Source organism: Maylandia zebra, linkage group LG8 (assembly GCF_041146795.1).
Source record: "Maylandia zebra isolate NMK-2024a linkage group LG8, Mzebra_GT3a, whole genome shotgun sequence".
NCBI classification, from domain to species: Eukaryota; Metazoa; Chordata; class Actinopteri; order Cichliformes; family Cichlidae; genus Maylandia; species Maylandia zebra.
Genome location: NC_135174.1, coordinates 22,917,976 through 22,932,662, shown reverse-complemented (window position 1 = coordinate 22,932,662; position 14,687 = coordinate 22,917,976). Strand labels below are relative to the sequence as shown.

General features: G+C 39.9%; 1 protein-coding gene across 1 annotated transcript; it reads left to right on the top strand.

The window, feature by feature from the left end:
- Nucleotides 1–6,693: 6,693 nt before the first annotated feature.
- LOC106674878 (uncharacterized) lies at nucleotides 6,694–8,783 on the top strand. The gene is made up of 3 exons (XM_024803570.2): nucleotides 6,694–7,357; nucleotides 7,496–7,778; nucleotides 7,906–8,783. Exons 1-3 carry the CDS (start codon nucleotides 6,960–6,962, stop codon nucleotides 8,575–8,577), a joined length of 1,353 nt encoding a protein of 450 aa, XP_024659338.2. The 5' UTR covers nucleotides 6,694–6,959; the 3' UTR covers nucleotides 8,578–8,783.
- The last annotated feature ends 5,904 nt before the right edge of the window (nucleotides 8,784–14,687 follow it).

Sequence of the window (14,687 nt, the reverse complement as noted above, 5' to 3'; positions counted from 1 at the left end):
AGTCTCTCAGCCAGAAAAAGGTGGAGTGCCCACTTTGGAGTGGGGATGAGCTTTTACCCCAAGTGGAGGAGTTTAGGTATCTTGTGGTCATGAGTGAGCGGAGTTGAAATTGGAGACTGACAGATGGATTGGTGTGGTATCAACAGTGATGAGGATGTTGAGTGAAGCGTCAACCTCTGAGCAGTGGGTACTGACAGAAGGAGAAAAAAATGTGGCTATAAGTGGTGAAAATAAGCTGCCATCTTTAGGTACTGTTATTATTTTTATTATTATTGATCTCATGAGCCAAATAAAGACGGTTTACATATTTTTTCATCATAATTAATAAAACTATTTCAATCTGATTTAAACCTTGCAAGAACTTTATTGTCAGGTAGGTTGTTTTTTTGTTGTTTTTACAACAGTGGTTTGTCACAAATTTACCAATGGGATTGATATAGGGTGACATGGTGATGCAGTTAACACCGTGACGTCAGACTGTTGTTTTCAAATCCAGGCTGGGGCCTTTCTTTGTCAAATCTGCACATTCTCGCCTTATCTGAATAGGTTCTCTGTGGTTTTTACCCCCATACTGCAAAAACATGGTTGTTAGGTTAGTTGGTGATTCCAAATTGGCCATAGGTGTGAATGTGCATCAGACTGGCAACCTGCCCAGGATGTACCCCATCTCTTTCCCTATGATAACTAGAAGAGTCCCCCCTGCAAGCCTGACTTGGATAAGCAGAAGAAAATAGATGGAGGGGTTGGCATATCAGAAGGCCATATGCAATATAATTTGTTATATAATTTTAAAGGCTCATTGAACAGTTTCACTGTCTGTTGGTTTTCAGCAAGTTCCAGGAGAATCCATACCATTATGAAAATGTCTTTACCCGTAGTTGTCATCATGTTGAAAGAAAACTAGAAAACAATGAAGCACCTTGGACAGCGCTCTGAAAAAAAGACCTGAAAAAAGGCAACAATCCCAAGGTCTCTGCAGATTTGGTGAATCAGCGTCTTCACTGAAAATTCTCTTTTTGTGCTGGAGGCCAAACAGTTTTGGGGGTTAGTTGTGCAACTTGTTTTTCAATGACGCTCTATAAAAAGCAGAACAGATATTTAGTTATAGAGCCAAGCCTGTGAGTCACTTGATGCACTCAACTCAAGCTGTGGAGCTACTCTCATAAATGACACACTCTACTATCTGCAGCACATATCCACTGTACATGTGGACTATCCACCCAGACCATCATGTACACCTTCTCATGATAAGTGGATCCTGAAACACCATCAAAATGCTGAAAGTATTGCACTGGCTTAAGAAACAGCCGAGCAGATAATAGTGAAGCATTCTCTGCCAGTAGAGCTGACCATCTACTAATCAAAAGGTCTGTGTTTTGGACGCCCATGTTTAAGTGTCCTTCGGCAAGACAGTGAACCCCAGGTTATCCCTGATTCTTCTATGCGAGTGTGTGCATCATAGTTATAAAGCACTCAAAGGCATCGTATAAAGAACTGCGTGGCTTGGTGAACATGAATTCTGGTTAAAAGTACATTGGGTGCTCAGTTAGAATAAAAAGGAATTATATAATTTCCAGTCCATTCACCACTTAACTCTAAAAGCTAATAAGTGTACTTCCAAAAAATGTGTTTCCCTGCGAAAATAAAAAAGCAACTTTGTGAATAAAGCATCAATAATGTGTTCTTTAGTTTTTTCTTATATGGAATAAATAAAACACTATAAAACACTAGCATCTGACTAATGCATGCTGATTGGCTGGTTAAGGATTTAAAACGAGGAAGGACTTTTTTCAGTGGCACCCATTTATATACAATAACTAAATTAATATAAGCGTAGTTAAATCAAAACAGAAACATCTATGTTTAGGAAAACAGATCATTGCCATCAGGAGCTCAAAGTTGTATGCTGTTGTTGTGACGACCCTCATACTTGCAAAGAGGTATTCTACTATTCTACTACAAACAAAACTCCTAAAAAAATCCTTCTAAGAGTAGAACTGTATCTATGACGGCCCCTCCCTGAGCCTGGTTCTGCCGGAGGTTTCTTTCTGTTAAACAGGAGTTTTTCCTTACCACTGTTGCCAAATGCTTACTCATAGTGATGTCCTCTGATTGTTGGGGTTTTCTCAGTATTATCAAAGGGTCTTTACTTGACAATATAAAGCACCTTCAGCCAACTGTTGTTGTGATTTGGTGCTATTTAAATGTAACTGAACTGGATTGAATATATAATAATAAGACGACACTGCCAGCACTGCCGGCAGCACATGTAGCAGAGTATAGATCTGCAAATGGGATGTGGCATCAAGCAGTTTCTTTTTTACCTCTAATGTCATTTGGGGTCTAATGTAACTACCGAGCTAATTTCCTGCATCTTTATAAGGCAGATATAAGCATTCAAAAGGCACAATTTAGGTGGCCAAGTCTTTGTCAGGTTAATTTAAGCACCGGTCCTTTTGAGTATTTGAACAAATGACTAATGCGACATAACATTTGCTGTATTCTGCCGATACCGCTCATTGCTCTCCCCACTTCTCTGTCTGCTTAACATTAATCAGCTCCACCTCCATAAGCATCCTCGTCCATTCTTGGGAGAAAGACATCTGTTATCATCACTCAATCTCTTTCTTACTGTATGTAGGATTGCATCCATGCTTCAGGGTGTGATTAGGTCAACGCCAAGACACCCACTACTAACTGTTCTGCTGTGTGCTATTCTCATATCAATAATCTTTTCAGGCTTAACATTGTATTAAAGACAGAAATACCTTTACAAATTGAGTACAACCTCAAGCGTAGGAGCTTATGCTCTAAAAACTTGAAAAAGCTCAGCGAAGTGTTTTATAATAATAACAAGCCTACAGTAATACAACACCACAGACATGTGCGTAAATAAAAAAACAAACCTAAATATACTTTAAAATGACTTAAAATGGAGGAAAAATTAAGAACTACAATAATACTCCACCAGCTAAACTTGAGCCACTCTCGACTCTAAGCCTCGAAACCAGATAATATTATCCATATAAATTTAAATGGTAAATGGCCTGTATTTGAATAGCGCTTTACTTAGTCCCTAGGGACCCCAAAGCGCTTTACACTACATTCAGTCATCCACCCAAATTTAGATAAATACTTCACAAGGATGAAACGGCTTGCGCAAAATAAATGGCAGGAGTTAGAATAACTGTTTAAAGACTGAAACACAAGTAACCTTCAGAGATGTTTTAGCTAAAAGTGGACTAAGCAAAAATACCAATATGATTAAAAAACACCGCTCCGAGAGAATGAAAATAGAGCCTTTGCCATTGAGACTGCTGCATATACTTTGTACTGATAATGTTGTTAGAAGTGATCTAAATCTTTAATTTAATTTGCTTTACTGGAGGAAGTAATATCCGGGTCACAGTGTCAGTTGCCAGCATCTCTGTGTTCCACTGAGACACAAAGCTGTGTCGTCTGCATAGCAATTAGATGCAATTTTACGTTTACAAATGATCATGCTTACAAATTATGCGCCCTGAAGGAAAAATGCAAAATTAAAAGAAAGCAACCCAAAAAGAGCCCTGTAGAACAAAGACATAACAGGACGAGCAGAGCAAGAGAAGAACTCACATGTCAAAATGCTTTTAACAGAAACGTCTCCACTAGAAGTTAAAGTCTGTGTGGTCAGCCAGTTGTTTTGTAGATTGTAAGCAGCAGTGGCATTAAACTGAATGATTAAGCAGCAATCAGAAGATCTCTGGAAACGTTAATGAGAGCAGTTTCAGGAGTGTGGAGAGGCTTCTGAGTGGAATTTATCAAGTTAGTGATTTTTATTCATAACATGACATTGCATGCTCAAACATTTCAGAAATGAGTATCACATCTGAAATGAAACTGCAGCAAGAAAAGGAAAACTTCGCTTCCAAGTAGTTGCAAATTACTCAGATCCAAAGGCTAGTTTCCTTTTAGTTGGGTTTTAGGTTAAGCTTATTTTCCTCCTTTGCTGTAAGTTTATTTTGTCTCTCTTTCACACACTTAGGAGCTATAGATTGCACTGTAAAAAAAAAATCCTAAAAAAAACAGTTCTATTCCAGCAGCTGGGGCGGCAAAATAATACCAGAAAATAACTTTCTCATAAAAATACGGTTATTTTCAGTAATGACAATACAGTTTGTTGCCTTAATTTTACATGGGATTTTGCCTTTTCCAAGTGCTTTTAAACATTTTAATGTGATTAAACAATGAAATTACCTATAAACAAGGTCAACGAATGTGGCAATATGAATAATAATACTTAAATGTACAGAAATATACAGTTAACAGTTGGTTTAAATAATACAGTTTTTCCTCGATTGCTTAAACACTGTAACCAGGCCTCTAAACTAAAATTTCAAAACCGTAACGCTATTGTTCAAAAAGCTCACCCATTTCCCTGAACTATAAACACTATTCCCTGCTTTGACACATGACTCAAATTTGGTGAACTGTTACTGCAAAACTCTACACACAAATCCCTACATTTTACAGTGCTTACACCATGTAGTCATTTAGAAAGCACTAGCATGCAATAATGTTAACTTACAGTTTTTTCTGAATGCTCAAACCCTAACTGTGATTCCTGTAGCACAATCTCTAAAACTATTCAGACTTATAGCAAAACCACTCACTGAGTTTGCAAAACTAAAAGCACAAAAACTGCTTTGCACTCAGTTTGCAATTTTGTAACACACACTTTGCAAAACTGTAGGCACAATTCACTGCACAACACTCAATTACCAAATTTCCAACACACTCCTAGCAAAAGTATACACATGTATGGCTATTATTAACACTAATTTGCCAACTGTCTGGCACACTTTCACATGTGAAAACTTTTTTAGATAATTAGTTCACTTTGCAATCAGCCTAAGCACTATAATACAGGTAAGCTGTGTGTGCGGAGTACAATGGAGGGAGCAGAAAGAGTGAGAAGTAGAGGAGGCCGAGGAAGAGGACGTGGAGGTGAAGAAGTAGGATGAAGAGGACGACAAGGACAAGGAGGAGCAAGAGGAAGACGAGGAGGGGGGAGAGGAAGATGAGGAGGGGGGAGAGGAAGGGTAGGAAGAGTAAGAAATAGAATTGCTGATGACATCAGAGCTACAATAGTGGACCATGTAATCAACCGTGGAATGACCCTGAGGGTAGCTGGCCAACGGGTCCAGCCTAACTCGAGCCGCTACACTGTAGCAAGTACCATAAGGACATCTTGAAATGAGAATCGGTGAGTACAGTCACTTCGCACAAAGATTTGTAGCACTGCCATATGCCAATGAGAAACACACCAATACCATTGATGTAAAAATACTGAAATTGTTACTTTACAGAATTGCTAGATGACCAGATGCTGGGGCAGAGGAAGCATGTTCACTGCAGACCAAGTAACCCATATACCGTATTTCCCGGACTACAAAGCGCACCTGAATATTAGCCGCACAAGCTAAAATCAGGGGGAAATCCTGTTTTGTACATACATTAGCCGCACCTGACCAAAAGCCGCAGGTGTTTCAATATTGACTTATCATATGTAAGAGAATATGCACAAAGCGAATTGTCAGGAAAGAGATGGCTGTTTGGAGACACACCCCTTTTATTAATATTTTGAAAATCAAGTTATGGGTACATATTTGCACATGTGCTGTGCTTCATAAATGAGTAACAAATGTAGTACATAACAGTAACCTACAGCACACCAGAAAAATAGATTCAGACTACCTTTTAGGCTCAGGTGCAGTGACACGGCTTTAACAAGAAGAAAAGTCAGTCATTCACCACCATCTTCCTGCGCACTAAAACCACCAAAGTCCTCTTCTCCAGTGTCGGAAACGAACAGGCTCAGGATGGCTTCGTCATCCACTCTCAGCTTCTTTCCTTCGTTGTCACTTTCAAAACCAAAGATAATCCTCATTGTCATTGTCAGTGTCAGAGTCGAACACCCTCTGAAGGGCCGTGGCGGTGTCCTCCTCTTCATCATGCAGCAGTCCAGCCCTTCGAAATCCGTTGGTGATCGTGGATGTTTGCACACTTTTCCACGCTGTCAGAATCCACCGGTAGAGTTGAGCACAACTTGCTTTTCGCAAGTTTATCGCCGCTCATCATCCACGACTCCCGCTGAACGCATAGCGCTACTTTGAAGTTTGTTTTTCGCGCTACTTGTACGGCACTATGTTGCCTGGCGGATGGACATGTGACCAACATACCACTCTTGAACCCCGATCCTTCCGCCAGGCAACGTAGTGCCGTACAACAGCGGAACAAACAAAACAAATCGTCTTACGATATCACAAAAATCATGGACAATCTATAGAAAAGCCGCACCTGACTAAAAGCCGCAGGGTTCAAAGCTTGTGCAAAAAGTAGCGGCTTATAGCCTGACAATTACGGTAGTCATTATGGCGACTGCAAATAATCCTATACTTGGAAATAAACACTTGTGTTTGTTTTGATGTACTTGAAGTTTGGATCCCTCTATGCTTATGGATCTATGACAGACGTATGAGCTCAAACTGACATAGCCTACCTTGTGCACAGAGAAAGCAAAAGCCAGATGTGTTTTGTATTCATACCATCAGTGTGCAGTTGGCGCATTGTGTGCTTAGTAGATGATGGCTTGTGTGTACTGTTTGATACGGAAACACCATTTTTACGAAGGTGTGAAGAGTTAATCTAGCTGTGTTTGCTTTTACAAGAGAACTACAATGTTTTGATTATTGGGTGACAGGTTTTCTTATTTGTGTGAAGAGTTTTGCAAAATTAGCCAATAGTTACAAAAAATGTGCTTAAGCAATCAGAAAAAACTGTAAGTCAGCATAGCTTGAGCTCAATTAGCACACAATTAACCAGGTGGAAACACTAGGAGTCAAAATTTAGCACACACCAATCAGAACCTGCGATGGATAGATAAAAGGGCCAAAGTCAGCTCATTCAGGTTTGAAACAATGGATCCAAAGAGATGCAAAGGAAGAGGACGTGGTGGAGAAAGAGGACGTGGTGAAGGAGGAGGACGTGGTGGAGGAAGAGGACATGGTGAAAGAGGAGGACGTGGTGGAAGAGGAGGAGGAGGTGGTCTAGGACAACAGGAAGGTGGTGGAGGAGGAGGGAGAGGTGGAGGAGGAGGAGGACGTGGTGAAGGAGGTGGAGGTGGAGAACGACGGCGACAAGGAAGGGGAAGAGCAAGGGCAAGAAGACAGTCAGTCTCGGATGAAATTCGAGCCACTTTAGTTGACCATGTCCTTGTCCATGGGATGACTATGAGGGAGGCTGGGCAACGAGTACAACCAAATTTGAGTCGCTTCACTGTTGCCTCCATCATCAGAACCTTCAGGGAGGAAAACAGGTGGGTGTACTTGCAGTAAGACTGCTTTGTACAGTAACGTTTAAGTTACTGAACTTATGTGTCTTGAGTATGTTTCCATTATTTGCCTGTAAAATGAATGTGTGACAGTTACAGTAATGAGTGCTTCTATTTTTGTAGGACACAGAGACGACCACCTGGTGGAGGCAGGTTAAGGCTTTTGTCGGAGGAGCAAGAGAGGGAACTTGTAAACATGGTAATTGCAAATAATGTAATCCGCCTGCAAGAGATTCAAAGGAGAGTGATTGAGGATGATCATCTTTTTCGAGGCATAAATGCCGTCAGCCTCTCCACAATTGACCGCATCCTCCGAAAGAATCAATTCCGGATGAAACAGGCATACCGAGTCCCTTTCGAACGAAACTCTGACAGAGTGAAAAACCAACGTGTGGAATATGTTCAGGTATGAGTTTTGATACTGTATAAAGTATTGTGTACCATCACAGCATGGCAGTTTATGCTGCCATTTCAGCACTCTTGAACTGTGGCTCAGGGTACCGACTGACTCTACTGTGTTATGTGTTTTGCAGAGAATCTTTGAGATTGAAGGACGGCCTGTTCCCCATGAAATAATCTTTGTGGATGAGGCAGGTTTTAACCTGACCAAAAGAAGGAAAAGGGGGAGGAACATAATTGGCCATCGGGCTATTGTAAATGTCCCTGGTCAGCGTGGGGGGAATGTCACTATGTGCGCAGCCATCAGCCAACGAGGGGTACTCCACCGCCATGCCGTACTAGGACCCTATAACACTATGCTTCTCCTTGCTTTTCTTGATGGTTTAAGACAACATATGTTCCAGCTGGACTACAGGGAACCAGCACAGCCAGAGCAGCCTCACTACGTTGTTGTGTGGGATAACGTCAGCTTCCATCGCGCTGCTCTGGTTCGTGACTGGTTTACCAATAACCCAAGGTTTTCTAATATCTTTCTGCCTGCATACTCTCCCTTTCTAAACCCGATAGAGGAGTTATTTTCGGCATGGCGGTGGAAAGTGTATGACCGAGAACCTTATGTCCGTGTTCACCTCCTTCAGGCCATGGAAGAGGCCTGCCTAGACATATCAGTAGATGCATGCCAGGGGTGGATCAGGCATGCAAGAGGATTTTACCCCCGCTGCCTGGCCAGGGCCAATATAGCCTGTGATGTGGATGAGATTCTCTGGCCTGACCCAGACCAAAGACAAGATGCTGAGGTGGGATAATGTTTCTGGTGTGTGTTGTACTGTATAGTACATGAATGACAATGTGCCACTGTACATACATTGGTTGCGTCTTTTGTGTTTATCATGTGACAAGGGTTTTGAAGGGGAGAACCATAAGCAACCTATTTGTTTTGGAACTATTGTTTTGAATTAATTGTACCAGTGTGCAAAACTATTGTAGTGTGTGTGTTTTTGAGGGCTTGTGTTTGATGTCTGAGGGCAAAGTTTGGTTTTTCAGCAGGAGTGAATAGTTTTGGGTGTAGAGCTTCATTTTGACCTGGAAATAGGATGTTTGGGAAATTGAGTGAGATGTTATGGATTTGTGTTTACTGTTGTGAGGATATGAGGCGTAGTTTCAAGAAATGTGTTTTAGCAATCGAGAAAAACTGTAATAATGGATTGCATTCATACAGCGCTTTTCGAGAAACCTCAAAGCGCTTTACAATTCCACTATTCATTCGCTCTCACATTCACACACTGGTGGAGGCAGCTACAGTCGTAGCCACAGCTGCCCTGGGACAGACTGACAGAGGCGAGGCTGCCATATCGCGCCATCAGCCCCTCTGGCCAACACCAGTAGGTGGAAGGTGAAGTGTCTTGCCCAAGGACACAACGACCGAGCGTGTCCGAGCCGGGACTCGAACCGGCAACCTTCTGATTACAAGGCGAACTGCCAACTCTTGAGCAATGATCACCCTAAATAACAATAATAATTATTATTATTTGATGTAAAAAAAAAGTTTATAAGAATCATTTTATATATTTTTCCATAGCATTACATTTGAATTTAACAATTCAATCTTTTAAATAACGGACAAATATTTGTGAAATTATGATACATTTGTGAATGTTTTTAAAAATCTAAATATGCATATGTACAGACAGATACATTTAAAAAACAAGAAAATTGTGTTTTATTACATTTACAGTGATTTTACGTTAATTTACATTTGAAATGTAAAATCAGTCTATTTATGTAAATTTAATGATATTCTAGAAAAACAGTACAAAACTGTAAAATACACAGTAAAATACTTTTATATTACTTTTTTTTTTTTTAACAGTGTGTGTTACTCACATTCAGAAGGAATGGAAGTATTAACAACTCACTTAGGAGTACTGTGAGTCTCTTCCTCAAAGTTAGATAGAATTGGGCTTCCTTTTTCTACTTATATCCAAAGCACTTTACTATTTGTATTTACACACACTGGTCACTTCATTAGGTACACCTGTTAAACTGCTCAGCCCAAATTTCAAATCTGTGATATGGGCAGCAATGCCAGTAGGCATGTAGATGACCTTCTGAACTTCAAACCTGCATCAGAATGGAGAAGAAAGGTGATTTAAGTTGCTCTGAAACAGTTTTAATTTAGCTGACCAACAACTTACATCATAGTTTTTGTTAATGACCTAATGCACAAGGACAAAAGCTATGATGAAATGTACAGACACTTTTGTTAACGAATAAAAACGAGATAGAAATATTCTGGAGAGGCAAGATCCAATCAGAACTAATCTGCAGTAAGGTTAGAAAAGCACAACTAGCTCCCTCACTCCCTGTTTTGCATAAAAACAAAACAAAATGTCAACTCTTTGGAGGACGAGAAGTGTAGACATGTGGACATGCATCAGGTTGGCACATCTTTCACATCTGATGTCAAGGAAAATAAAATGTTGAAAACATGACAAACTTTTATGCTTTATATTTGAGTCAACTTGAGATTTAATCTGCTATAATCTTAAAATATCTAAGCGACTCTTTTAGACTTAAACTAAAAGTCTATAGATGCCTAAACTACGACTAAAACTAAAATGTTCTAGTCAAAAGACTGTGACTAAAACCAATTTGCTGTCAAAATTAACACTGCTTTTAAGTTGGTTCAGGCAGTCCTTCAAAAACTGCTGATCAAAGGTTAACAAAGAGTGGTATGAAAAAGAGAAAATCTCCAATGAGTGGCAGTTCTTTGGGAGAAAATACCTTGTTGATGTCATGGATATTTCCAGTACTTGTTGAATCTGTGAAATGAAGAATTTCTGAAAATGAATTAATAATTATTTTTAATAAATGAACCCTCTCTGATAGCTCAGAGTGAGCAAGTGTGACCAAAGCTGTTTTCAGGCATGAGGTCAGAGTGACGCACGAGGCGCACATGGTGCTCACTCTGTGGCTGTGAATTCACCAGATATTACTTGCACTGTTTTCACAGCTAAATCAGAAATTACACTGACTTTTGTGGAAGGTGGTCTGCTGGGTAAGAACCATTTAATATCCAGTCCAACTGAGTTGGAAATGTACTCTCTCACATGCACTAACATGTGGTAACAATAGTAGAAAAGTTCGGGACTTTGCTACATGTGTGAAAATGGCTGCACACTGTCAACTTGCAGCCTAAAACTTTCAACATTCTCCCATTAGTCAGTGCCTTCGACTTTCTGTCATCTTGTGTTGGGCAGGTATTGTATAATGAGATTATCTGAACTTTTCTACTTGCAGCCTGTCACTACCAATGAGAGTCCTACCCCTGTAACACTAAACAGATAAGAAAATTCCCATAGAGCTGCGGGGAGCATTGTGGAATATTTCAAGTCATAAGCGGTGCATTTATTAAGCATTCGCTTGTTCTGTTGCTGAAATTATATATATATGAAAGAAAGAAAGAAAGTGTACTTTATTGATCCCGGTGGGGAAATTCCTCTCTGCATTTAACCCATTCACTCAGTGAAGCAGTGGACAGCCATTGGGCTCCCGGGAAGCAGTGTGTAGGGACGGTACCTTGCTCAGGGGTACCTCAGGGTAGCTGTTCAGGAGAATCGAACCCCTGACCTTCCGATCATGGGGCCACCACTCTACTGAGCTATCCCTGCCATAATATATATATATATGTATATATCTATATATATCTATATCTCTTTATAGATATATGTAGAGATATAGATACATATATGGATATATAGATATATATATATAGATGAGTGCAACTCTGAGTAACAGTTTTTGTTTTATATTATTTTATTTCAATCTGACTTATAAATATATAGAGAGAGAGATAGTTAGGAACACAACATGGAAGAATTATAGCAATAAACAGATCAGGTGCAGTCAAGAATCAGATACCCGACTACGTGTCTAATTGTACTGAAGATTTACTAGATTTACTGAAAGAGAATATCTCAAGTATATATCTTTAATCCATAGAGCCCATTGGATGACAAGGCTACACATAGACAACCAGTTGTGTGTGTGTTTTGTATGTGTGTGTAGCTGTGTACACTGGTGAAGACAGATGTTTAAACAGGCAATCATCACTCAATGAGTAAACGGCTCTGGAGATTGAGCTAGAGTGTGTGTGTGTGTGTCTGACTGGAGGTGAATACCAAGAAAGGAGGACAGGGAGTGCAAAGACAAGAGTAGTACACAAGAGGTGGAGTAAATAAAGCCTATCAGCTCATATTAGAGAGCAGCCATCAAGGCTGAATGCAGATTTGTGATTAGCCCACATTTGTGGTATTTTTATCTCTGAATGCAACTCTTTGATCGCAGCCATGTGTCAGAAGTGGAAGAATCATCTTGAGGGACATTTTTCCCCGGGTGTTGTCTAAAATACCACCTCCTCAGGGTTTGACTGGCTGATCTCTTTGGCTGCTGGCTCGCACACCTTTCCTAGCATTTGACCGTTCTGTCTGACTGCATCTTCATCTCCCCCTTCCTCCTCCTCCTCCTTTTCCTCCTCCTCTTTCTCCTACTTCTAAAGACACACTTTGAAAGTAAAAATATCCTGAGTCCAGAAAGGCATGAGAAGCGATAGATCCATAAATAACCTGGGTCTTGTTTGAGATCAGCTGACATTTTAAAGGCTGCCAGGTATTAATAACATTTCTCGTGAGACAGAGATTGTCTCTCTATAAGTCTGTGCGTGTTTGTGTACTTTAGTGTGTGTTTACACATGTGTACAGTGCATGAGCATGACTGTGCATGTTTTTTGGGGGGATTTTGGTGAGCGGCAGAAAAAGAGACATAGAGACAGCGCTTGGCTGGTTTGTCATTCTTATGAAATTTTACCCCAGGCACAGCTGACAGAGATTTTACAGTTTTATTCTGAATGAAACTCCCCTGACAGAGAAGCATGTTCATGAACTAACCAGTCACATCAGTAGACAGCATCCGTGACGGAGGCTCCTGCATACAGACGATAAAATAATCATATGATAGAGTTTCTAAATATTTTACTGAAAGGATCAAATATTCAAAAAATATTTTTATTTTAAATGTATATGGTTTTCTTTTCTTTTTGTAGTTTTTATTGGTTGATTTTTTTCCCCCTGGAAGTTGGAGACCCTCATATTTCTGTGTGTTTAACTTTACCCTGTGTCTCCTGTGATTCCTGTATATCCCAGTTCTTTGTACTTCTTCCTGTTTTCTGTTGTGTTTTATTTCATTTCATTTTTGTGTATTTTTCCTGTTTTTGACATTCCCTCCCTCACAGCATTTCATTTTACCTGAGTATTCTTTCACAATTATTTTCCTTTTTATTTCCAGTCGGTAATTTATCTGCTGTCCACTATCCTCCCCTGCATATCTTTCCAATAATTAATTTTTTGTTGTCAGTTTTTGGATTCATTTTGGACATTGGTTGATTTTCCTTCTTGAACCCTTCAGTGCCTTAAGTTTATTCTCAGGTTTAATTAAATTTCCCCTTGGTTTGCCTTATCTGCACGTCTTCATGTCTGAATCTTTTGAGGATCGACTTCATGTTTTATTTGAGAGGACTGTGACCTATAACCTTTTGCTTGTGTCTCAATATGAGCTATTATTTAAAAGAATAAGCCCAGCTCATCCTTTTACCCAGTTACCCAGCTCTGTCGTCCATTGCCTGCCTCTACCTAGTGAATCTCCAGATTCAGCTTGTCACTAATCTGCAAACAAATCTGCTAGCCTTCAGCTTGAGGTCTGAGATCAGGGGTTTTTTTTATGGAGCTAGAATTCCTAAACTTGTGCAACCAGTCTTCACAGAGTTGAACTAGCAAAGTATTTCTCAGACAGTGATCGCAGTGCCACACCTACCGAGGAAGGGATGAAAAATTAGAACAGATTAAGAATCTGTGTCGGAGGTTAAAGACCAACAGAGGGAGTCGGGTGAGGAGCTGCGAGTAAATCCATATAGTTTCAAGGTCATTTCTTCTTACCACTATCTTCACTTTTCTGCCCTTGTTTGATTTTACTAGGTGGGAGGTCACTGGTAATTATCTGCTCTTGTCAAACCTAGGAGACTCGGTGAGAAGCCAGGTCACCTGTGATTCTGATTAAAGTCCTGGGCGTGCACACCATCGCATATACATGTGTGCACACACGGGCTGCATACATGGAGAAGCAGCAGGCGATTGTGCAGCATTTCATTACGCTTCTGATATGGTCATTCATCATGTCACAGCGAGGTCACAAAACAGCCGACACATGTTTATGTCTGTGGAGACTATTTGAGCCTGTGTGTGTGTGTGTGTGTGTGTGTGTGTATTCAGGCTTTTTTCCTCTTTTTTGATTATTTTTTCATCTCAAGCTGAAATGACAAAGACAGCCTTAGATGACTCAAATGAAAAGGGTAGATTATTAAAAGAACTTATTCTTGACTTGAGTAATTTGCATGTTCGCGATCTAAATAGACACACCTTTTTCTCAGGAGGCAGCGGACATCAAACTGGAGTAAATATCACAATTAACATCTTCTTTTAATTAAATGTTGATTTTTTTCTACTTCCTGCTTACTAGGATGTTGCATTTTTACATTATGGATGAAATATCTGAGTTGAAAAGTGTTTTGTTTTTGTTTTTCTCTCTCTTTCATTGCAGCCGCATATTCCAGCAGTAGAAACGGAGAGATCAAAGCGTTGAAGGCTGCAAACAAATAATGAACAAATGTACAAATGTTGTCTGGCTGAGACTGTGTGACAAGAACACTGATTTCTATTCTTAAAAAACAACAACAACACAAGCCATGATTATGATGTGTATGATACGTGTTGTTTTTTTTTTTTTTTAATAAAAAATGATTCAGGTGTAAAACCAAACTCCAAGGGCATCATTAAAAGATGCTTCCACACAAATGTATTTTAAT

Bases quoted from the DNA above. Each gene is read 5' to 3' on its own strand.
- LOC106674878 (XM_024803570.2), top strand. From the start codon at position 6,960: ATGGATCCAAAGAGATGCAAAGGAAGAGGACGTGGTGGAGAAAGAGGA. The intron at 7,358-7,495 runs GTGGGTGTACTT...CTATTTTTGTAG, and splicing joins ACCTTCAGGGAGGAAAACAG to GACACAGAGACGACCACCTG. The intron at 7,779-7,905 runs GTATGAGTTTTG...TGTGTTTTGCAG, and splicing joins AACGTGTGGAATATGTTCAG to AGAATCTTTGAGATTGAAGG.